Source organism: Vicugna pacos, chromosome 34, assembly GCF_048564905.1.
Source record: "Vicugna pacos chromosome 34, VicPac4, whole genome shotgun sequence".
NCBI lineage: Eukaryota > Metazoa > Chordata > Mammalia > Artiodactyla > Camelidae > Vicugna > Vicugna pacos.
Genome location: NC_133020.1, coordinates 3,493,363 through 3,519,288, shown reverse-complemented (window position 1 = coordinate 3,519,288; position 25,926 = coordinate 3,493,363). Strand labels below are relative to the sequence as shown.

Genomic DNA, 25,926 nt, shown 5'->3' with positions numbered 1-25,926 from the left:
CATTTTTGTTTAGATGGTATTTATCTAACAGGATTTAAAAACTAGTAACAATGCCACCTCGCATTTGTCCAGTGCATTGTATATTTTGAAACACTTTAAACGATCCCACATGAGTTTTGCACGCATTTCTGATACTATTAACTGCCTTTTGATAGCACATAGCTGCCTCCTGGGATTTAAGAGATATTAAAAAAGACATTATCACTCTACAGATACAGGTACTAAGGTGCAAAGACTTAAGAAACTTGATGAATGTCACAGGGCAGGTGAGAGTAAAAGCCTGAACTAGAATCACGCCTCTCCAGTAGGATAACGTTCCCCAAAGGAGCCTCCTGGCGTAGGTGGCTGAGCTGTGGGACAGTCTGAGATTCTCCAGGGAACGGGATGTTTATTATCTGCACAAACATTTTCTCAAGACTGCCTGCTTTGAATGCAGGTTTGACTAGGAGGGGCCAAAAGAGACTCCACGTATGCAGAAGGTCTACGAGTCACTGGCGACGGGGAGAATTTCACCAGAGTGAAAACACAAATACAGTGGGAGTGGGGGGAAGCTGTACCCTGTGGTCAGTGAGATTCTTGGGGTTGGGGGTGGAGGTGGGATGGTTTGTTGCTGAAGTAGAAGGAAGAGGGCTAGACCAGGCAGGCCAGCAGGTCTCTTCTAGTTTTTCAAGCTTTGTATCTAATTTATGATTATGCTGCAAATGAGCCAGCAGGTGGCGCTCCGAAACAGTTTCCATGCAAAAATCAGGGACATTGCCTAAGGGAATCAAGATGTAAAAGTATGTTCTACAGAACAGAAAAGCTTCGAATATCCTAGAAAATTAACCCCCCTCTGAGCATTTCATATTGACAAAAATCAGCAAAACTGAACTTCAGTGCAGGACAGGCAGTCTAACAGTCAATGAGAACAAATTGGTGTTTTTGTATTAAATTCACATATCCCTTCATTCTTTGTATTCATCATATGCCAACGGTATGTGGGGCCAAATCATAAAGAACACAGAACCACTACCCAGTAAAGCTTTACATTAAATAAGATGAAGTAAGTGTATTTTATACAGCATCTGTCCTGTAGCAGTCCCCTCCAGCCGTTACCACAGTGCAGGTTCTGTGGTAGGTATCACACAAGAAACCATGAAACAATTCTGGAGAAATTTTAAAATCAGCTGTAGAACAGTATTTACCATCTGCCAGTAAATAGATCCAGAGGCAGGTTCTGCATCGTTGCAGAGAACAGTTCGCATCACAGATTTATAAACGTGCCCAAAGGCTATATTCAAAGACGCCTGCTAGTCATTAAATGGTCAAGGCCACACCACCTGCCCCCCGGGGAATCTTCCTTAGGGATATGATTACAAGACCTGGGCAGACTTTACTGAACTGAGCTTAAAGGTTTAGAGAAAGGACAACCCCAATGTGACCGTCAACGGTGTGGGCTGCCGGCCATGCCCAGTGAGCTCTGCTTCTGGGGTGCTGTTCAGGTGGCTGCCGTCTAGCTTGACAGACAGTAGTATCTAATCTCAGCAGAACGGGTTCCCTCCAAGCTCACTCACCCGTGTCAACTAGGAAAACCCCATAGTTGTTGTGTAGGTCTGAGCTGTCGGGACAGTTCTTTATTCCAGCCTGGTATATCTCCTCAGCTTCCTTAAATCTCTCCTTTAAAAGAGAACAAAGAAAAATACATCAGAAAAAATTTAAAAAAAAATCAACAGTCAACTGAACAACAGAAAATGGGAAAAGCAGAAAATGATTTACTGAGCATCTTGCCAAGCACATGGCACCAAGATCAAACACTAGGTACTTTGAATTAAAATCAATGCCAATTGCTCGCCTACGCCTACGTAGATTCGTACCTGTGTTTAGTTCCTTCAGGGCAAACTAGCTGATGTTTACCAAGAAGGGACGCCTGGGGGAATCTGTCCTGTCCTTGGAAAAAGCCTCCAAATGGCTCTCTGAATGGGATGCCCACCACTCCAGGAAGTCTCTGGATGAAAACAGGTGATCCATTTATAAAGGAAAGTCTTCCAAGGCGGCGAGCTCACTGGAGGGTGGGGAGGCCTGGGCTAGGGCCTTACAGCTGCATTTGCATAACCAGCACTCTTGCCTGCGGGGCGTGGTCCATCTGGGGAGGTGTTCTGCAGGAAGTGGGAGGGGAGATTGATGCCGAATATACAAGGGCTTTGCCTTATCCTGTCTATACTTGGGGTATTTCTACAGCCCCCGACGGTGTGCTACTTCCCTTATCGACCTGTGCCTTCCACCCCTGAGCTCTTCTCTCCAACAGGAATGTGTGGCCCTCAAGCACATCGCCCACACCAACCCGATCAACTGCCGCAGCTTCAGAGGATCGCTTCCGAATTGCTTTGGTCTTCTATGCTGAAGATCCACGTGAACACACTCTAATAATTCTGAGTTTGCTGTTAGGCACATTTTCCACAACCACCTGAGAATGTCATGCCATGCTTTCTTTTACACTACAGACGGAAACACCTAATTAATGAAGCAAAGCTGTAACAGAAAAGAACAGATCTGACTCCATAATAGATCTGTTTCTGTGGCTTTAACCCTGTGCCCTGTTTTCTAGGCTTAGTCTTGCTGGCTCTGTGCCTTTTGTAAAAGAGTGTTGCCTTTAGCCTGAAATAGACAGGAGAGCCTGTTCTCAAGGCTCCGACCTTTAAGGATATTAACACTTTTGCACTTAAATAAAGATAACAAGTTGCAGAATGGAAAATAACATCTGTTTTGTTGGAGGTTTTACAGGGGTACCATGATGTGACCCATTTGGACAGCTGCAAGAATAAAGGATTCCTACACCAACACACACTCCCTCCCCTTTTTAATATAAAAGGAGCCTGAATTCTGACTGGAGCAGGATGGTTCTCTAGGACATTAGTCCCCCATCTTCTCAGTCTGCTGGCGTTCCAAATAAAGTTGCTATTCTTTGCCCCAGCACCGCATCTCCCTGTTTATTGGCCTGTCGTGCAGCGAGCAGAATGAGTTAGAACTCGGTAACGAAGCCACCCAGGTCCTAACAATTACTCACAAGTAAACCATCTCCTAGTTTCCTGGCGCTGCCGTGAAGGTCAGGTGCAAGGCAATGATTCAGCATGAAGCACAGAACAGCTTTTCCTTTAATGTGCTCTGAACATGGACATTTTCCATAACTGTATCAGAAGTTACCACTACTAAATATTCAACCAGACGCATGACAAGAAAATGAACAGCATCATTATTCTCAGACATGACACCTTAAGCTTGTGAATAAAAACATGCTGCGTGCTGGGCAGTAAGTCGAAGCCTAAATCTGCTTTGACCCAGAAAGATGAAGACACTTGGCATTCTCTGGAATGACCAATGCCATCTCTTTGAACCCACACATTTAAATACTATTTGGGGGACAAAGTGTGGTTTGAATTTGTCAAATTTCCCTTATTTGAATTACAAAACCACAGTCCAGCAAAAATGGAAACCTGGGTTTCTAACAACATGTGTTTTCTCATTGCCACGCTTAACGAATTGTCAAACTCAAGAGCTAAAGACAAATAAAAAAATCTCAAAATATCTTTCAATCTATCGAAGAGAAGAAAAGCTTTATAAACATCTCACCCACTGAAGGTCTAGGAAATTGGTGAGTGTGTGTGTGCGCGCGTATAAATGGAGACAGGCCAGACACAAATTACAAGACTCCAATCAAGTGAGCAGTTAGAGAATACTGTGGGGTACTTATTCATTCGCCATTCATTCAGCACGTGTTTCTGCACCGGCACACTGAGCAAGAACTGGGCTGACAGTGCTTGGTCACGTGGATTGGGTTCTCAACTCCACCATTTACTGTCCCTGTGACCTTACTTCCCCTCTGCGTCCCCAAGTGTAAAACAGGGACAGTGCCTATGTCAGAGGGTTGTTGTGAGGATGGAATGCATTAGAACACTTGGTACAACGCTTAGCAGATAGTCAGCAATGGGTCACATTAGCCTCTACCCTTATTACCGCTACTAGGAGTAGTATTTCCTGAGCCCCTTTAGAAACAAAGATGGCATTAGCGTCAAACACTAACCCTGGGCAGGTGGTAACACAAGAAACTCAAGATTTTCAGAAATTGATTACCCAGTCTGGGGTTAGCCAGGGTCTTTTTTCTCTGGTTGCTCTACAATATTAAATGTTTATTAACCTCCATATCAGAAGGTGGTTAAGAAAAATTAAAAGGAAGAACGTTCAAGTTAGCTGTTTTTTTTTTTTTTTCCTGTATAGGGTTAATTAAAGAGATTTGATGGGAAAGAAATTTGAAACTTGACTAAAATGCCGCTTGGACAGGCTTGTGGCCGCAGTAACAAGGCCAGGGCATCGGAGCTCCGGAGCTTACCTGTTTCATACACCACTCACATCGAGCTGTATTCCTCGGTTCATTTGTTTTTTTGAGCTCCTTGAATCGAGGCATCTGGTTTTATTCATCCCTGTGATTTGGCACCTGTCACCCAGAGGTACCCACTAGTCGGGCCACCCACGTGCCAAGGACACGGTGGAGACAGAAGAGTGGATGAGAGGATCCTGCCCCTGCCCCCAGACAACTGAGCGGGATTCAGACAAGAAGGGGACACTGTAATGATGACGGTGTCATGGGAGGAGAAGCACAAGGTACCTGGGAGGCAACCAGGAGTGACGCCCAGATTGTGTTTGGATAGACAGATTCTCTACACCTGTCACGATCCAAATGCCCAGAAACGCTGCTTCACACTAACTCCAGCAGCTGCGTAATATGAAGACGTGCTTGAAAAAAAGCTATCACTACGTGAGATCTTAAAAACATCCTTATAACTAAACTGTGGGAGGGCTGAAAGTGTCTTTCCTGAAAGGAACAAAATTGATGTCCTCGCGTTCCAACTTGCTAAAGTCAAATACAACAGTTTTCAAGTGCAATTATTATTGTCTCTGATTTAATTTGACCTTCCCCCCACCCCCATTCTTGCTGCTCCACCTTTTTCATCTAAAACTGCTCTTCTATTTGGGTCTCTACTAGAAACGCAATTCTCAAAGTCCAAAGAAGTAATAGGATTTAAAAGACCATCCACATCAAGGGCGAGTAACCACATCCCCGTGCCCTCGGTAACCCCGAGGGCAGCCTCGAGACTCTGGCTCCATGAAAAATGCTTTCAGTATCTGTCTTTCCTTTTCGCTTGACTGTACATTTCAGAGCATGACTAACTCCACTTATTGAAAACAAAAGGAAACCATCACTGCAAGAGAAAAACACCTTCTCGGTGTTTACTTAAAATAAATTCCACCTTCTCTGGAAGGCAATGCATTTACCTTAAAGAGGAGGATTCTTTCTCCCTCACGTTCGATTTCATTTACCTCCTCTGGCTAGATTTCCCGACCTAAGCTGATCATCCCCAGTCTCTACTGACTTGTGAGAGCCGGAGGAAATGAATACCAGCTATTGATGCAGCAACTTTAATTAAAAATACCTGTGACCCAGAGAATGGCTCTGACAAACGACACTGTCACGAGAGCCCCCAACCCAATGGCTGCCTCAGCATGAAATCAGCCTTCAGGGCAGTGGAGAAAAATGGGTAGCGTGCAGCTGCGGGCTCCTCTCCAAGGCTCAGAAGCATTTTCAGTGGGGTGGAAATAAGACAGGCCTTGAGGGAGAGAGAGAACGCAGTCAACATCTCCACGTTTTACATGCTGCAGTTACCGGCATGGCAGGCTTTTTCCCTCAAGGAACGGAAAGTGAAAAGCAGGTCTTCGGAAAAAGAACCTTTGACTGTAATTGACTCTCTCTCTCCAGGTGATACGCTTAGAAAACATTTCTCATGGTTCAAGTTGCAGGAGGACAAAGGGACATGGACCTAGTGTAGCAATCCTCAGACTTCTCGGTTTTAGGGCACTTTTGCACTCTAGAAGTTACCCCAGAGAGCTCTGTTTATTTCATTTATTTTAATTAAATTGGAGAGACTGGGTGATTGAACCCAGGACCTCGTGCACGCTAAGCACGTGCTCTGCCACTGAGCTGCACCTGCCCCCCACCCATCCCACGAGCTTTGTTTATGCAGGCTACATCTATCAATATTTACAACAGGAAAGAAGCTAGGGAACTTTTATTAAATAAATGAATATTTATTACTTATTTAAAATAATGAATGGAAACATAACACATTTATAGGAAAAATAACTATATTTTCCAAAGTGAAACAGTGCTGTTACTTTCCACTTTTCTAAGCCTTTTAAATGTCTGGCTTGATAGAAGACAGCTGGGTTCTCATATTTACTTTTGTACTAATCTGTTTCTAAATTTTTTGTTCATTTCCTTTGAAGAGCACTTACAATGTGTCAGTGTCTGGTGTACAGCATAACGTCCCAGTTATGCATATGCATACGTATGTTCATTTTCATATTTTTTCATTAAAGGTTGTTACAAGATACTGAGTATAGTTCCCTGTGCTATACAGAAGAAACTCGCTTTTTAAATCTATTTTTATATATGGTGGCTAATGTTTGAAATCTCAAACTCCCAAATTTTGTTTCTATATGTTTTTTAGTTGAAGTACACCAAGAAAACCTGGTCTCACACAGGCATTTAGTTGGAAAGGGGAGAATATTTTAATAATTTTTTCTCATGATTGTGAAGTACATCATATAGCCTCTAAAGAGAGTGAGATTAAAAAAATCAAATTACTCATTATTATTACAAAAACTGCACAGCTCATCTTGGATCTCAGGGGTCCCAGTCAACCCTCTGTGAACAGCTGGCTTAATGAGTGGCTTGTAACCACAGGCACTGAGTGTATGGGGGTGAAGGCTGTGGTGTTCCAAAGTGGGGACAGACCCATGGAGACGAGGGTGGACGTGCCAGTGCTCTGACGTCATGGCCACGCATCTGAACTGCTTTCTAGAAGTACTTCCACTCTGGCCAATGATATGAGCACACAGTCATAAGGTATCTCCCCATCAGCCAAATGACTTTACTTGCTATCGCAAACCTGGGAAGTGTAGGACCACTCGGTGTTTAGACTCATGTCAATGACTCTCTAAGAAACTTCAGGACACAGCAGCTCAAAACATAAAGCAGAGACGCCTACATTCTCAACGTCTCCTTGGCTTTTATTTTCTTTGCAAAACAGTTCTTACCCCATCAGTCAGTGACATGGACGTTTACGAGAAGCGTGCTGCCAATATTTGATGTCTAATTCTCTTCCTCATTCGACTGAAATGAGTCAATTAACTCGGCATTCCTCCTCACCAAGGACATGTTCAGTATTTCTAATCCTGAATTTTCTCATCGCCCAGCAGACTGTGGTCAACATCACCCTGTGACAACTTCAGTAACTAAGAGAGAATCACTTCAAACAGGAAATGCCAAAAATCATAAAGTAAAAGCTAAACAGAAAGGATGACAGGTGTAAGCGACCACGGGTGTGTAACACTGTGAGGAGACCAGGAGAGGAGGGGGAGGGGCTACATTTGCATAGAATTGTAGCTTTCTCCACCTCCAGAATTCTCCCTTGCCACGTCGTCCTCATTTTCTGCCCTTCCAGGCACACGGCTTCACACTGTTCCCCACTCCACAGCCCTCATGCGATCTAGCTCCTTTATCCAGAAAGCTCTCCTAATCATGTTTACCGTGTTGATATCTACAAATTCTTCAGGTATCAGATTAAGTATCACTCTGTGGCCCCCGTTTCCCATACGCCCCTTCCCACATTAGGTTAGGTCCTGATAACATCCCCACTGGCACTTTCTCTTTGCACACTTGTCACACTTGTAGATATTGGGGAGAGGAGGGTCATTCTTTGCTTAGGGGTAGCCTTCCCTTCAAGTGCTAAGCTCCATGAGTTAAGGCTCCATATTTTGCTATTTCAACAATTTCTGATCCTTGGTCTTACCTAAGTGCTCGATAAATATGTGCTGAAGAATTAAATCAGTAAGTTATTGAGGTCGGGTTCAGTTCAAGGTAACCTGACCACCACGCAGTGGTACATACGTGGCTGAAATCTATCCAAAAGTTGGTGTTCATCAAAGGAGAGAAACTGACCTCTTCTACTCTTGGATCTGTGCTTCTAACTCATTTTATTGTTCCAATTTTCTTCTCATCCTTGTATCAGGTGAAGTCATATCCCACAATGCATAAAAGAAATATATTTTATTTAAGTGTTACCAAATTAATTAACGGAGTTTTTCAATAGGCTGTAAACCTGGGGCTAGCAATAACTCACAGTGGGTCAGACTCATAATGTTAACTCTGTTTCCTTTACGGCTAGTGTAGTGTGACCTATGTAATCTACAGCAACTGTGGGCTGCTTAAAAATGATGGTGGGCTTGTAAATGTTTACAATCCTATCTGTGAAGCTGGAGTGCAGCCAGTTCTGCATGCTCATGGGGAGCCAGGGACCACCAAGACTTCGAATCTAAGAGTTCATTTTCTGATCTATTTTCTTGACTTCGTGCTGCAGGAGGCACCGAGGGGCATCTCTCTTCTGGATCCTTTTATGTATCTAATTCCTATGATAACTCATCTTTCTGGGTTTCCTCTGTCACTTTTCTAAGCCCTCTCCAACCTGGCCCCTTGTCCACCCAACGTCACTAACCACGGTCCATCACCACAGTCCCATCACGGGACCCCAGCGCCATGCAGCGACAGAGCAGTGCGGGAGGGGTCGAGTTCCCAGGTCCTGACACCAGTTATCTGTATGACTTTGAGCAGCACTTAATTCTGTGCACCTCACATTTTTATCTACAAAGCAAGAAGGTGAAAAATTCATGAAGGCCCCCCACACACTACTAGCAATTTTCCTCTCAGAGAAATTACCTACTTGTAATATAGATTCATTTATTTCAAGTCCTAAAACTCTTTCCAGCCCTGAACTCTCTCACTGCCATCTGTCCACATGCTATTTCCATTTAAATGTTCCACTCACATTCAAGACGTGAAGGCTGCACACTGCTGGTGGCAGAGCATACTGGTACTATTCTTTTAGAAAGCAACTTAGCGATATATCTCAAAAGCCATGAAATAGGCTGATATTCCTTGCTATGGGAATTCTCCTTCTAGGAATCTATCGTTATGAAGTGATTCAAAATACTGTTTTAAAAAAGCCAAAGAAGGAAAAGTTCACTGCCCCCCTCAAAAGAGCCCAAATGACCAACAGTTGGGATATTATTATGTAAATTATAACTCATCATTTGCACAAAGCAGTAAGTAGCTATTAAGATGGTATTTATGAAGGCCATTTAGCACCATGAAAATTTGTATAATATTATATTTAACTTAATGGCAAGTGAAAAGAACAGGATATCAACTATATGTGAATGTTAAGCATGAAAACAGAAAACATTAGCTAGAAAAGATATCTGTACCCCCATGTTCGCTGCAGCATTATTTGCAAAAGCCAAGACATAGAAACAACCTAAGTGTCCACTGATGAATGAATGAATAAAATGTGATATACACATATGCAAACATACACACACAAACACTCACACACAGACAGTGGAGTATTATGCAGCCATTAAAAATGAAATATTGCCATTTGCAACAACACAGATGGACCTTAAAGAGGTTATGCTAAGTGAAACAAGTCAGACAGGGGAAGACAAATACTGTATGATCTCACTTAAATCCACCCCCACCTTCGCCAAAAAAAAAAAAACCCCAAAAACAAAAAACACCAAGATCATAGAGACAGAGAACAGACTGCCCAAGACAGTGGGTAGGGGGTGAGTAAAATCTGTGAAGGGGATCAAAAGATACAAACTTTCAGGTATAAGATAAATAAGTCTGGGGATGTTTTGTGTAGCATGGTGACTATAGATAATAATATTATATTTCATATGAGTGTAAACCTTAAAAGTTCTCATCATAAGAATTATAGCTCTGTATGGTGTTGGACTTATTGTGATAATCGTTCTGCAATATATACAAATATCAAATCGTTATGCTGTATGCCTGAAACCAATATAATGTTATATGTCAATTATACCTCAATTAAAAAAATTAAGTATATTAAAAAGACCTGCAGGATATTTAAAAAAAAATGGTAACACTTGTTGTTTCCAGATATGATGGGTAAAAGACACATTTTATTTTCTCTTTTTTAAATTTTTCCGTTCTCTCCATCATATGTTCATATTACTTGTGTAACTGAGAAGAAATGTCGCAGCTGATTTCGCTTCCTCTCGTCCTAAAATCTTTCCTCTCTTTCAGTCCTCATGTGCAGACAGCTCTTAAGTGCAGGAGGCCTCTCCTTCCACAGAAGAGTCTATGCATCCCACGCTGTCTGCCCGAAACAAGGCTCTCGACCACTCACGCCCCAAACGCATTTAGAAGCTTCCTCCAAAATACTCCCCGTATTTCCACAAGATTTTCTTCCTCACATGTTTTAAAACTCTTTCCCCAGACGCTTACCTTTGTTTCCCATTTTCTATCAATTTCAAACTTGTGCTCCACCGTGGCCCTCCATAGTCTCCACCAGGTAATGCGTTTTCGATTTATTGACCCACTTTTCAAATGCTCCCTTCTCCAATCCTCTACTGTGTCGAAACAGATTTACTTGCTACCTTCAAGCTGCAGCAGAGCAAGGAACACAGTATTTGTTGCAGGCGAAGTCTAGCTAGAAAGGGTTATGACACTCCTGGTTTTACTGGCCGTGAGGCAGAGACATGCGCAGTCAGCAGCGCGCTGGCAGCAGGGGCAGGGCCGGTTGAACGGACCTCGCTTCCTTGTTTTGATAGACTCACAACCTTAGATCCGGGGAAAGATCTCAGCAGGTGTCTGACAAAGTGTCTCAGAACACCCTTGTAGACAAGACTGGGAGAGGTAAGTTAGATGATAATATAATTCACTCAGTTAATCAAAAGTTAAATAAGGTGTGTAGAATCTTGGGTAAAATGGAGGCCAACCTCAAGAAAGATTCTATAGTCACAATGCAGAGCTTCCCGCCCGCGACTTCCTTGCAACTTTAACATCAAAACATAAAGTAACTAGAAGCTATTCATATTCATCTGCCAATTGAAATATCTAGGAAAGGAAGCTGATACAACGAATGGTAGAAAAAAAGACTAAGAAATCCTTGAACTCTTGAAATTTCAGGCTGATATAAAGAAGCTGAAATTAAATACAAAGATGAATCCTTTTGCCCAGGTTTATAAAACTTGCCTGCAAACTGGGTGAGACCTGGATGAAAGAGCATTCACATTTTTTTAGGGATTTCGATCTGAGCCGAAGTGTCATGTGGATGCTAAGCAGGGAAAATCATTCATTTAAGGGTGTCATGTAATTGAAACACAGAGTCTCAAGCCAGGGAAGTATTTCTGTTCCACCTGAAGTTACTGAACTGCAATTCAAGAAGCCAGTTCCATTGGGAGCTGTCATAGCCTATGAAAGCACATGACCAGAAGGAATATACTTGGAAACCAGGGTAAATGAGAAATGAGTTGAAGGAAACAAGTTTAGCGTAGAAAAGAGGTGTTTAGAAGAGTGACAAGAGAGTTGTGCTCAGACACTGTGCTCTAAAAGCTCTCTGTTGGGCCGGGTCCAGCGAGAGCGAATGACTGGACTGTTGATTTCAGCTCAGAATAGGAAAGCGTTTCCTAACGGTAGACTCGCCCACAACCACAGCATGCGTGGGCCGTGCACAGATGGTGGCACTGGAAGATGACCTGCCAAGTGGACGGAGGGTTTCACAAGTATATTACAGACTGACCAACATTTGCAAACATTGCCTTCATATACTCAGGGTGTCTGAAATTCTGGAAAGCTGTTATATAAGGTTGTGCCACCAAGAAATAAATTCATTTGATACTGAAGGATGTGAAGCTAGCTGGGTTTTTCTCTGACAGTCTCTCTGTGCCTTTCTTGTGCATTGGAAGCATTCTTTTATTAAAGAATTCAAAATGTTGAAAGTCAAAAGGGAAAGCGATCCTGGATTATGCCCAACAGCTGCATTCTCTCTCTGTGGTTAAAATCAATGCCCAAAGGGGCAGAAGAAAGAACCTTTCCATCTTGCAATTACATTCTTAGATTTCATAGCATTTTCCATTAAAATATAGAGTTGGAAAGACTGGCAAAATTTGTGACCTTTGTATGTAGGAAAAGGTCACAGTCGTAGTCATCATTTGTTTTTCTTAAAAAGCGTTCATAACTTTGACTATGTGGCATGCAATAACTTTACATCCATTTGCCATTGTGTTTCTCAAAAATTAAATTTATCATGTCATTGACTTTAAATAAGGCATCTGATACATCTTAAACTGGACAAAAGTATACATGTGGCCCTTTTGAATCACACAGACTATATGTTTTATGGACATATATGTCTATAAAATTTGTTAATAGCAATAGAATGGACTACATAATAAGTTTCAATCATCAAACATCTCCAACATTTAAAAAGAGTAACTTTTCATGAACTTGAAGTTCATCAATTTACAAAAGGAATACAATTTTAAACTTTCGGATTTTTATTAGGGTAAATTGCTGAACTGAATCTTGGAAAATGGGAAGGATTTAGAATGAGAGAAAGAAAAGGCAGCATTACAGGAAGGCGGAACGGTGTGAATGTCCGCAGAGAGCTCCCCCAAAGCAATGCGCTGTGTCAACACTGGTGTTGGGTAAGTGACATTGTCAATTACCTTCAGGCTAATTTTCATCAAGAAGAGCAATTAAATGCTTATTATCTGTCCCAGCAAGTTGTGAAAAAAAGACATGATTGGGAACTCTTTTTGTTTGTTTGTTTGGAAGTCTAACTTTCTTTTTTCTTTTTTTCAATTGAAGTATAGTCAGTTACAATGTGTCAATTTCTGGTGTACAGCGTAATGTTCCCGTCATGCATATATACATACATATATATATATACATATATATATATATACACACACACAAATATACACACACATATACATACATATATAACTTTTTTTTAATTTATGGATTTTTTTTAAATTTTGATTTTGGCAGGGGGGGTAGGCATATATAAAACTCTTAATGCAATTCTGTATTTATTTATTTCCTTACTTATATCTTATTGTTCTAGAGAGAAACTGAGGCAGCTTTCAAAAATACAGAACATAGATGGGGGGAGGGTATAGCTCAGTGGTAGAGCATGTGCTTAGCATGCATGAGGTCCTGGATTCAATCCCCAGCACCTCCATTAAAAGTAAATAAATAAACCTAATTATCTCCCCTCCAGAAAAAAAAATACAGAACATAATATGGAATAAAATCATTAATGAAGGAAAATTAATCACTCAGGAGGGAAAGCAGCACACACAGAAAAAGACTATCTTGTCCGGGTGGTTTTTAGTCGGAGGTGGGGCCAAGGGGGATGGAACTGAGTTGACTTTTTTTTTTAGCATTTGTAAGACTTTTCAATGCATTAGGTTAAAATGAAGCAAAAAAAAAAAAGTGTTATTCAGGAGAAGGCTTGCCGTTTTAACACCGAGACATGAGAAAAATTTCTCCCTTGAGTCCTCCTACAGAAGCCACTGAAGGATGCAGTAGGTCCTGGCCTCACCCCTCCCCTGACCCTGTGGTCAGAAGGAGTAATTTCCCAGAGCTGTTCCTCACGCTGTCCCTCAGCGTCGGACAAGGACATCACACAGAGGCACAGTTCCGTTACGGAACAGCGTGGCTCACACGCCCAGCCCTACTTTAAACATAAGAGTGAAATCTAGGACAGGTACTGGATTGGAGGGACTACACGTTCTTCAGGTCATAGTGATTCACTTATTCACTCTATACTTCAATCAACATAAATAAATAAATTGGAATCATAAAGAGAAGATTAGCCTGGCCCCTGCACAAGGATGACATGCAAATTTGTGAAGCATTCCATATTTTTAAACAATATAAGTGTCCTTAAGCAGAAGAGTAGATAAAGATGTGCTATACACACACACACACACACACACACACACACACACACACACACACACACAATGAGATATTACTCAGCCATAAAAAGTGAAATTCTGCCATTTGCAACAATATGGGTGGATCTGGAAGGTATTATGCTTAGTGAAATAAGCCAGAGAAAGACAAATACTCTACGTTATCACTTTTACGTGGAATTTAAAAAATAAAGGAGATGAATGCATATAATAAGACAGAAGCAGACTCACACAGATAGAGAACAAACTAGTGGTTACCAGTGGGGAGAGGGACGTGGGAGGGAGAAGACAGGGGTAGGGGGTTAAGACGTACAACAATTGTATACAATTGGTAAGCAATAAGGATATATTGTATGGCACAGAGAAATATAGCCATTATTTTGCAATAACTTTAAATGAAGCATAATCTATAAAAGTATTGAGTCACTATGTTATGCACCTGTAATTAATACTGTAAATCAATTATATTTGAATTAAAAAATTTTTTTCCAAAAAAAAATTGATTGATTGCATACACCGTGACAGACATGGAGGAAAGGCCATGAGTAAAACAGGCAGCCATTCTCATGGAGACTGGCTCACGGAAATAGTCCAGTGGTGGGAGAAAGATCACAGATAGATAAATGTATGTTAGATGGTAATAAATACTATGGGAAGGAATAAGCCAGGGCAAGGTGACAGAGAACATGGTGGGCAGTCGGAGGTAGCTATTCTGAAAGGGTGATCACAGTCCACCCTCCGATATGGAAATATTTGGGCAGAAACCAGCATGATATGAGGAAAGAAACTCTAAGGTGTCTGGGAGAACAGTGTTCCAGGTGAGGGCACAGTAAGTGCAAAGGCCCTGAGACAGAAGCATGTGTCATTTGTTTGAGTAGCTACAAGAGATCCAGCCAGGCAGAGGCTGGGAGAGGGTCTTCTTATGAAAATGAAGGAGCGAGGATGAGATAAGAAAAGGGAATAATGATGGAATCAATCTTTTCTTCAGAAACCTCCCATTGTGTCTGCTTCAATGCAACAAACACAACCATCATCATTTTAGCTTAAACACTGTGCTGAAACATGCATTAAAATCACCCACTCCAAGGGGGAGGGTATGGCTCAGTGGTAGAGGGCATGCCTAGTATGCACGAGGTCCTGGGTTCAAGCTCCAGTACCACCATTAAAAATAAATAAACATATAAACTGAGTTACACCCCTCAAAAAATTTAAATAAAATCTTCTCTTAAAAGAAAAAATCACCCACTACAGAATGTAAATTGGTACAGCCACTAAGGGAAACAGTACAGAGGCATCTCAAAAAACTAAAAATAGAAGTACCATGTGACCCAGCAATTACACTCCTGGGTATAATATGCAAAAAAAAAAAAAAAAAACCCCAAAACACTATTTGGAAAAGATACATGCACCCCAGTGTTCACAGCAGCATTACTTACAATAGCCAAGATATGAAAGCAATCTAAGTGTCCATCAACAGATGAATGGATAAAGAAGATATGGTATATATACATATAGTGGAATATCACTCAGCCACAAAAAACGAAAATTTGCCTTTTGCAGCAATATGGATAAACTTGGAGGGTGTTATGCTAAGTGAATTAAGTCAGACAGAGAAAGAAAAATACTGTATGATATTACATATATGTGGAATCTGAAAAATACAACAAACTAAGGAATATAACAAAACAAGCAGACTGACAGATATCGAGAACAAACTAGTGGTAATCACTAGGGAGGAGGAAGGGGGAGGGGGTTGGAGATACACACTATGAGGTATCAACTAAGCTACAAAGATACATTGTACAACACAGAGAATATATCCAATGTTTTATAATAGCTAGAAATAGAGTATGGTTAACTCTTAGATGAGATTTTCAAAGATAATCTTTCACATGACTTACAAAGGCAAATCTCTTTTCCCAGGCCAGAGCATGTGGCATGGGTCAAATTAGGAGATGCAGAAAGAAGCAGTTTTAAAGCAGTTGTAAGAAGTGAAAAACCTAACTGCCTGAAACTGAAGTGAGAAAATAAATATCTGTTTAAACATGGAAAAAAAGCTGTGAATAACTATACTGTATACCTGTAACTTATATAATATTGCACAGCAAAGATCACCAATTAAAAAAATAAACTCACCCACCAAAGACATGAGCTTTTGTCTAAAGCCCACTCATACTATATGAAGACTATCAGAGCAAGACAACCAGGCTTAACATTTCTGACACTTAAATACCCGTAGAATGTCCTAATTTTGTTTCCTGGTAAAACCTCCAAAGTTTTTCAAATGCAAATTGCACTCCAATGTACCTGATGCGCAGCATCCAATCATTCATTACTTTGAGCCAGTGCTGCAGAGCACCTTTCGATGGTGTTGAGCTTGAGTTCGACTTTAAAGCCAATCCAGCAATCGTGTGATAGCAGAATCTACAGTCTATCGAGGGCACTTTTATGTGTCAACAAAACTGTATCATCAATTTAGAGAAGACAGCTTCTATCTGCTTTCCCCAGAGCAGGGGGCATGCTTCTTGGACACTGAAAAGTGGGATCAGATCATTCAGACACAGTGAAGAGGAGGAGGGGACTCAAAATACCCTGCTGTTTAATGAGAAAGGTTCTCTCTTAGGAGCCTGTCCTACAAGACTCTGTGAGCTTCTAACAGGCATTAAGATACAGGGTCTATAAGATAGCTGGTAATTGGTTCCATACTGAGTTCAGAGATCTCAGTCCATTGGTAATTCCCCAGAAATATAGGATAATAGTCATGAAACCAGCAAATATCATGCATTGTTCTTGATAGATTTTTGACCCAAAGTGATAGAGAATGTATCAATGCCCTACAATGGACCATTCTATCTAAACGCCACCTACAGACACTGAGCACACTACAGTGAGAAAGCTGGTTTGGTAATTTCTGTCAAGAAAACTGACATAGACATTAATTGTGCAATATGAACTCACAAATTAAATGGTCAGTATAAAACTCCGTGTAATTTAATTTATACATTCAACAGCAAAATTAAAAGAAAAGTGAAACTGAACAGAAACAATTACCTGCTCAGCCAATAATGAAGCTAAACTTGAATATGCATCTGCAAACTCGGGACCATATTTAATGGAATCCTTCAGTAAGGTGATCGCCTCTTCCCTTTTCTCCTGAGACCTGTAGATGATAAGAAGGGGAAAAAAAGAACATCTTTTAATAAAACTTGATTTAAACCCTCTGATGAGACTTTAAAATCTCATTTCTTTCAGCAAAGATTAACTGATTCACTCTGGATTTTACTGCAAATGAATTAAGCTCGACTTTCTCAAGGTGCTAACAAGTTTGTGTCTCTGAATTCTCCCTGGAAACAGACATTAAGCTGGAAATGATACTGATTTTCCTACCTTCCATTTCCTGCTGTGCACTTTTTGAGAATTTCATTTGAAAGCTTACAACCTTTGTTACCAGAAGGTTTGACCTTCAGCGGGAGCAGTTTTGGGTGCATGACCTGGGTGGCAGAGGATGGTTTCAGCTCCCAGAGAACCTGGGGGTTGGGCTCCTAGCGAGGGCTGAGCCACCTACCAGAGACAAGCCAGCCCAAACTGCCCACGCCAATCTTTGTTTTCATACCTAAGAGAGAGACACCTTTTATACATAATTTGTGAAATTAGAAGGTACTGTGACTGTTGGCTGGCCAAGAACGGTCCGCTATTTTATTGTCATGTTTCTACTGAAAATCGGGGCTGGTGGTCTTCATGTTAGTCTTCTCCCAGCGGTTACAGCTTTGATTCAAAGAGGACTCAAGACCCAAAAGTTATCACCATTATTCTGGGTGGAAGTTCTCTTTCTGTAAGCCCCTTGGGGAAACACTGAGTCATTAACCTGATGTCAATATCTCTGAAGCCAAAAATACACATTGCCGTGATCAGCTTTGCCACCAATACAATTTCACAAACACTGACCACCTGCTAAATGCTAGACATTGTAATTGGCGAAAGAAGTGGAATGAAGAGCAGAACCCCTGGAATTACAGAGGGCACTCAGCCTAAGGGTCCCCAACTTTACCGGCTGCCCCTACTGAATTGTGTGCCCATGTTTTCACTATGCAGGGTCAACAGTAACACTTTAAAAAGATTCTCAGGTAGCTTGTACACACACTGAGGTTCCAGCAGCGCTGCTCCATGACTTATCAAAGGCAGCCAAGAGTAGCTCCGGCTACAAAACCCCTACGTAGGGCTTCAGTCTCTGTAGGATGAAGATTTATGGGGGAAAATGAATAACTGACCCCACAAGTCTGACTTCCAAGAGCTAGAAGCAGCATGTTGCAAGGCAGTGTTACCCAGGAGACAGTCTCAGACCTTGGGGAAAAGATCATGTTTGCAGCATAGACATTGCATTTACTACTATTCAACTTAGCAAACATGCAAACATCATTGTGTATTGTGTGTTAGCTATTTCCCAAGGGAGGCGGCTGTCCGGGCTATCCTCTCCTTATTGGGGTCTAGCGAACTCCTACTTGGGTCCTCCTATGGTGCCCAGTCCCACCCTGGATATCAAGGTGTGACACCCGTGTCCCTAAGTGGACACTCTTTGGGATGTGGCTTCAAAGTTGTATGGTTATAAGAAATTTGCATCACAGAAATTTGCTGCTTTCTTGTTGACTCATTCATTTAGTTGACAAACATTTAAAGAGCTTCTGTAAGACTCTATGGGGGTCCACTATGTTTACAAACTCTTGGGTTTCTATTCTAAAATATACATCTAAGTAATTCTTCCATGGGCACATGTTTTTAAATGAAAACATTTTTTAACCCTGGGAATTTGACTATTGATTTCATGAACTCAGAACTCTTTCTCCAAGGATTCTGTAACATTAATTTGGAAACTTTCCCAAAATCCAAAGGAAGATGTGGATTTAGGAAATAAAGGCAGAAAATTAAGTCCCTCGGGACATAATTTAGCTTGGCTATGCTTCAAAAATCAGCAGAGAAAAAGCCACAACAATTTGATGGTTAAAGATTTAACGATTTTCATTTGTTATGACTCACATCAGTCAGAACGACAACTTAACCTTTCGTATATGAACTCGGTGAGATTAATCACCACTTCAGCCTATGAATCTAAGTATTGGAGGTTGTCCATTAATATTCACGTGACACAATGGAAAAGCTAGCATCAAAGTTATTCGCTGGGAACTCGAATCCTTTATGAAAGCACGTTCCTCTACCGCGCCTCTACTGACCGATACACTTTCAGAAAGACATCCCATCATGTAATTTCATGTGGTGTGTAAGTATTACAAGATGCAAAGACTGAGGCAGGTGGGAATTCCTTCTTGGTTCTGTACTCCTGGGTGACTCTGCTTTTCCCTGGGAGCCTTTGGAAGTCATTAGACACCAGCAGGGGTCAGACACATGCCACCTTAACAGAGATTTTAAATTGTTTTTTCTTTAAGAAAGCCCAAAAAATGGCCACGTGGTAATTTTGTTGTTGTTGTTTATGGTTCTGAAAGGGAGATGAACAGTAGGGAAGATATATTTCCTCTGTCATTCCTCTTTTGCTCACCCTTTGGTAGGAGTTAATGAAATGTGTGGTTTTGACATAATAACTTATAGCAAATAACTACCTGAATGGAACCTTCCGTGGTCATTTAGTAACACAATGCCCACGTGAGAACTGAGGTTCATTTCAGCCTGTTTCTGAATTCAGTAGCATGCTTTTCGTATCTACATCGTGGCCCAAGTTTCTTCGCTAATTATCCCGTATTAAAAAGCAGGGGCAATATGCCTACCATTCTATTGGATTACCACACCTGGATCGCATCTGACTCAGCTTTGCTTGATAAGACCTTAGTTCAACCCTGTTTCTAGCTCCCTCTTTCTTCTCCTTCTACTATACATAGACAAGTAAAAGACATCCTTTCCAGAGCATTGCTTTCAACACACTTTCTTATATAAAAATCGTCATGACTGCCCTATTGCCTACAGATAGACTCGTAGTTTAAAACCCTTTATAATATGGTTCTGACCAATGTTCCAAACATACCCAGGTCCCCACTAGTCCAGCCAGACTGAGTGGCCTTTGGCATCTATTCTATGGAACCTAAGAGATCAGCCACCTCACTGTCTCCCTACCCTCTCTGTGCGTTAAGATCACTTGGAGGTGCGTCTAAAAAGGCCTTAGAGTTCTGAAGTTGGGCTTCTTAACAAGGAAGCACTCCGCAGGAATACGCCCGCCATCCTGATGTGAGGATTAGGGATACAACCAACCTCCTTGGTTTATAGTAGTGGAAACTGAGACGCAGGGGCCTCAGAGATTTGCCCTGGTCCCATGCAAAGAGGAAGCCTGCCTTCCAGGTCCTGCGCCCCTCAGCCTGGCTTTCCCACCAGGACACTTCCCAGACGGCTCTTCCCTGCCTCTCCACTCGGCCTCTGGGAGGCCTTCCCTGACTCGCCCAGCTCAGCGCGGCCCCATTACCAGCACTCCTGAACACGTAACATAACCAGAAAGCGTAGAGATGCCACCTTTCCTAAGTTTGGGGGCTGCTTTTTGAGTCCCTGCTAAGAAGAAAGATGTAGGGGAATGGCTGTTAGAAGCCCTGTTCTGGCCTCCAAGGGGGCAGCTGCCCTGTGTTCCCCAGCTCCACAGTCTGAAGAGTAACTGGGCTGGACTGACTCTGTTTCCCCAGGGCCCTGGCCCAGCACCATAAGGAGCCCCACTTCTGCCTCCAGCGGAGGGTGCGAGTCTGCCTGCTGGTGACCACGCCACACAGGCAAGGTTTTAAAGCATCATATTTCACAGTGGCTGTCTGCTGACCACTTACTCTGTGCTAAAGACAGAGTCAGTGAATCCTTGGCATTATTTAATTCCCATTAAGCATTACGAATGACGCATAATTATCTACGTTTTAAAGATGGAGAAGACACTACTTGCAACCACCATCCCAGTAAAAAATCAAAAATGGAGATTTGGAGAGCTCATGTGATTTGCCTCCAGCACACAGCTGCCGTAACACTGGGATTCAAATTTGGAACTTCAAAGTTAGCGCGTTCCATCAATGGGCCACAGCTGGCGTTTCTGCACCTGCTCTGTGAAACGTTACTCACTCTGTCTGTGACCATTACTTGGTGGTAAGCTCCTTCATGGGCGGGGACCCACGTCTTATTAATCTTACTTCTTTTATCCTACAGACTAGCACAGTGATCTGCACAATAGAAGTTCAATAATTGCTAAGTTATTTTTAAAAACCATGGTTTTACTATTTTTCTTCATTCCTAGACCTTTGTCAATCTCCTTAAATAAGCTTTATAATCTCCTTAAATATGCTTTTTTTTAAAGAACAGAGGAGAATGATATAATTACCCATTTTTATCTTTTTCTACAGCTCTTTAAATATTACAGAAGTGATCCTAGGGAGAGAGAGGCAACCTCTCTAAGCCTTAGAGTCATAAGAAAGTTACAAGCGTAGGTCTCATTTATTGAACATTTCTTATTTACCAGGCATGGCTAAGCAGTTTCTTTACTTTTAACCCTGCACAGTAGCTAAAAGCATCCAGAATCCAGAGTGACTGGATCTGACTCTGCTGTTTGCTAGCTGTGTTCCTTGGGGACATTACCTGACCTCCCTGTGTCTCTGGCACACAGTAGGTATGTTTTGGTTCATTAGCTCATTTAAGGTTTCTAAAATCACCCATTAAAACCTACAGCCCCTCCCCTTTAAAAATTAATTTCTAAAATCACAGAGAATGTGGTGTTTTGGAAATTCCTTCCAAAGTAACGTACTTCCACATGTCAAACTATTCATGAGAAACTGATGTTAGACATTTCAGTGATTCCTCCTGTGTCTAGTCTGATACCATACTGGGCTTTTAGAGTAATAATCACCATTAAACACACAAATGAATAGCATTGCAGTACATGTAAAATAACAGGAACAGAGGCCAACCCCCTGGAAACCTGAGTCTAAGGCAAACGCCAGGCTGAGGGGGCCTAAATGCAGACAGACAGCTCAACATCCACTCAGCTGACGTCGGAGCCGCACACAGGAGAGGGTCTTCATTTTGTAGGAGTGATCGCTGAAGGTGAATATTTAAGCAAGAAAGAAATCGGGAGCAATTTTGAGCCTCTTTTATCAGCCAAGCCAGGAAAGCTTCTTAGAAAAGAAAGCTTTAAGCAGTTATTTCCATGGAAAAAGGAATAACAAGAGAGGCAGAAAATTTCAGACAGACATTACCAAATTCTTAATAATGGGAATTAGCCAGGTGCTCTGACAGTGCAGATCACCCCTGGGCCAGCATTAGACACTATTCAAACCTGCTAATGCACTCATTTTGGCTCCAGAATCGGCGCTTGAGGGAAATCGGAAGCCCATTATCAGTGCCAGCCCCATCTATGTGAGAATACTCTGTCCGCCGTTTAGACGGAATTGACAAGTCAATTCAAAACGGGTTAAGTCTGAAAACAACATTTTCCTCTGAATCCACCAAGCACGTGATACAGGTAGCCACGCCCACAGGTGGTTTTTCTGAGTTCCATACAGAAATTTAAAGTAAGGACCTCACAACCGGTGAACAAATGGACCAAATGAAACCTCGGTGCATCCCCCGTCCCATCAGGCAGGGGCACGCCTCGTCACAGACAGGAACGCGGAATCCTCCGGAAACGCATGTCACCCTAAGGACACTGAGAACAGTCAGAGCTTCTGTTGAGGGTTCAGCTGGCACTGATGGGAGCCCCGGGTGGGTGGGAGAAGTAGGGAGTAAAATTGCTCCCGGTTATGCGAAGGAAAAATATTGCCAGCCATGTCAGTCAACAAAAGATGCTGCGGCCATCAAGTCATCAGCTGTTACTGCCACCCCCGGCAGTGACTGGGGGAACTCAGGATGCAGACAAGCAGGCAGCCCGGCCTCTGCTGCCACCCCCAACGGTGCCCCCGAGGGGACTCAGGATGGGAAAGAACAGGACACTGGCCCTAGAGAGCCAGGTGCCTATCAAAGGAATTTCAATGAGCCCAGACCTTTGCACCTTCCCCTACAAAAAAAGCGTTTAATTCCTTAACCTGAGATACCCGGTTTTCTTTAATTAACAGTAACCTTTTGATGTTCTGACTACCTTTGCTGTAAAAACTCCTACATATCCTGGCTCCTCCGGTGCCTCGTTGGAGCCATCTGAGGGGCTGTCATCCCGGGCTCGAGTCCTCAGAAATGGCCACCAGTCAAGCCTGACTCTCAACTTGTAGGCTGTGCATTTTATTTCAGTGGACAGTGAGGTATGTTTATTGCCTCTCCATCTTCTGAGTGGCTTCATCTGCCAAAGAGTCATCGGCTGATGATGGATAAGCCTTCATGACCTAAAACACCTTGTTCTCAAATCTGAGTGTTTTAAGAATCCTTCAGTGTTTGGTCACATGTAGGATCCAGACCTCCCAAGGCTGAGCAGGCCTGGGGTGGGGCCCAGGAATCATTGTTCTGAATAAGCCCCGATAGTAACAGGTGGTTCTGTTGAGGGTAGTCGTCAGCCTATGCTTTCAGAAACTCTGCCCTGGCTACTGTGTGGGGTTTGCCTGCTCTGTTGGTCCTGGCATGAGGCTAACTGTAAAAGGAAGGGGGAAAGAGACTTTCTGGGACAATCGGGGCCAAAGAGAAAGGTCATGGTAGCTGGCTGATTTGCCTGGATGAGCGATACTCTGGATGCCAGGTGGCGCAGGGAGGCTGGATGGGGGACACTGTAGCTGGAAGAGGCAGTTTTCTCTCTCGTAGAAGCTCTGTTGCAAAATGTCCTCTATTGTGCATCCAAGCCTTAGCTCCCATGTCATCCATACAGGCTTCATAACAGAAATAAATAACTCCTAACATTCTGCGAGCAAAACTCCACTCCCATAAGTCTCTTCCAGGAATTTCCAAAATTCCTGAGAAGGGGTTCCTGGGACCAATAACATCATCCTCACTGGTTTCATAAGAGAAACATTAAGTAGAAATTAGATCTTGTTCATAATGTGCGAATTTTGCCGTTAAACGTTTGCATTTTCACAGGGAATTCTCCCTTTGGTTAGACAGCAGTGGGACTGTTTCTCTTGCACGTTAAGTAACAGCATTTACATCATCTCACAGTCCTGGCTCGATCTCAACGACAGATACTTAGCACGTCTTCTTTTAGTAATTAAGGATCTGTTAAGTTTGTCAGTTTAGAAAACTTTTTGGATTCCGGTGTGAAGTCTCGTGACACATTCATTTAAACTGAAAGCAGATGCTTGCTTTGAGAAAGTATTGACATTTTGCGAGAATTTAGGAAATGCAGTAACAGAAATAAATGGATCTGGCAATGCCTTTGGCAGCAGTAAAATTTCCTATTAACCACGGCGTGAACTTGGAGAGCCGGGCAGCTCTCGTAACTACCATCCCTTTGCTGTTGTTGGATTCAGAAATGACCTCTCACAAGGGGAAGAGATTGCGATGTTTGGGGGGGCGATGGGGGTGGGAGGTGCTGATAGACCGTTATCAGCCCTTCTGAAAAACTGAACTGTAAATGTTGCTGTGAATGTCTCTAAGACAACCCTGTCAGAGCGCACGTTTTCTCTGTGGCTCTAGAAAACTGTCTTTCCTAGCAGAAGGGAAAGAAGAAAATCGGATCCCACTCTGTGCAGCCTCTTTTATGTGCAAGTTTACTGGCAAGAGAAATCTAGTTTATGGGGGCTTCCTTTGTTTTTCTGCTTGACCCTTTATGGAAGCCACACAGGAGATCTGTCCGGAGGACAGACTCATACATACGGTGGTAAAGGATGATTTGTTTTCAATTCAAAACTGAGACAGGAGGGGCGGGGGCAGGGCACAACCATTAAAAGAATGGCGGAGCGATCAGCACCAAGATGGCGGAAGATTCAACCCCCACCAGACCTTGGGCTTCAATGTCCCATTGTAACACAGCAGCTAAGTGACACTCCCACAGGTGCCATGACAGTTTCAAGGCTTATCATAAAATGTCAAAACGTGGGCGATGACCCACTTTCTGGGGATCTCAGCCCCTTCCCCAAAGTAGCTGGAATAATCCACATTCTGCCCGTGGGACGTGTATCTCCTAGACTGCGGCCTTTCTCTGGCCTTCTGAGACCGCCTGCACTCTGTCTATGGAGGGTCTATCTCCCTGAATAAATCTACCTTCACTCTGCCACGGCTCACTCTTGAATTCTTTCCTGCGTGAAGCCAAGGACCCTCATGTGGCGGGGCAAGTCCCAGGGACCTGGCCGAGACCTGGGATACGGCCATCCCCTTTTGCCCCATTTTCCTGTATGAAAGCCATACTCACTATAGTCAGAATTATGAGAGCAGAGCACCTGCAGTTACCACCTCTCCTGGCAGTGGGTTTGCAGAACCAGGGTCAGGTCACTGCAGCCTCTCTGGGAGCAGTCAGGGCGTCTGCCCTGTGTTGAGTCGCCTCCTCCTCTTTTGCTCCTTTGGCTCTTGAGGTCTTTATCTGCTCAATGAGGTTACTGCCTTGAACCCCAGAAGCAGGATGCTTGCCCCATGATCTTTGCTCCTGCATGTAGCACCCAGTTCTGCACCCCAAGTGCATGGAGGTGGGCTTGGAGGGTGGGGTGGGAAATGGTCTCAAGCCAACATCTCTTCAAAGCACACGAAATATTTATGCTAAGCGCTTCCATGATTTGAAGGCAAGCATAGAAATGATGTCCCTGGGTTGGGACCTGGAAGAGAAGGCTGCTGAGAATAGCCTGCTTTAGCCAAGATTCATTTGCCCCATAGATAAAGGGTCATTTTGATACCATTGAATGCACATCCCTGGTTTTAGGCTCAGACAAACTGCTGTCCCAGTCCTGGCTCTGCCCTCACCAGCTGTATGCCTTGGGTTAGATGGTCCCCCTCCAGGAGCCTCAGTGGCTGAATCTGTGAACTGGGCACATTAATCTCTACCTGGTTCCCTAAAATGAGACAATGCATGCAAGAAGAAACTTCCAATGACTACCTGCATTTCCAGTATTCTTTTAATTGAACTGTACCCTCTTTAAGTGATAAGTCAAGAGTTGTTCCAAGTCATCCCCCAGCACA

At 42.8% G+C, this 25,926-nt stretch overlaps 1 protein-coding gene and 1 non-coding gene across 4 annotated transcripts in view; one reads left to right on the top strand and one right to left on the bottom strand.

Moving 5' to 3' along the window:
* The window catches only part of TMTC1 (transmembrane O-mannosyltransferase targeting cadherins 1), a 233,656-nt gene that overhangs the window by 14,145 nt on the left and 193,585 nt on the right, over positions 1-25,926 (bottom strand). For 2 of the 3 annotated variants that reach the window (XM_072954817.1, XM_072954818.1), the window contains 2 exons: positions 16,936-17,044; positions 1,554-1,656 (listed from right to left, as the gene is read on the bottom strand). In XM_072954817.1, the coding sequence (XP_072810918.1) occupies positions 1,554-1,656; positions 16,936-17,044 (212 nt within the window). Of the gene's footprint in view, positions 1-368; positions 758-1,553; positions 1,657-16,935; positions 17,045-25,926 lie in introns of those variants that run through there. The other variant, XM_072954819.1, reaches the window with a different exon arrangement.
* LOC116276987 (U6 spliceosomal RNA) lies at positions 13,732-13,835 on the top strand. Its single transcript, XR_004186485.1, has one exon. It is a non-coding gene; the product is annotated as a U6 spliceosomal RNA (small nuclear RNA).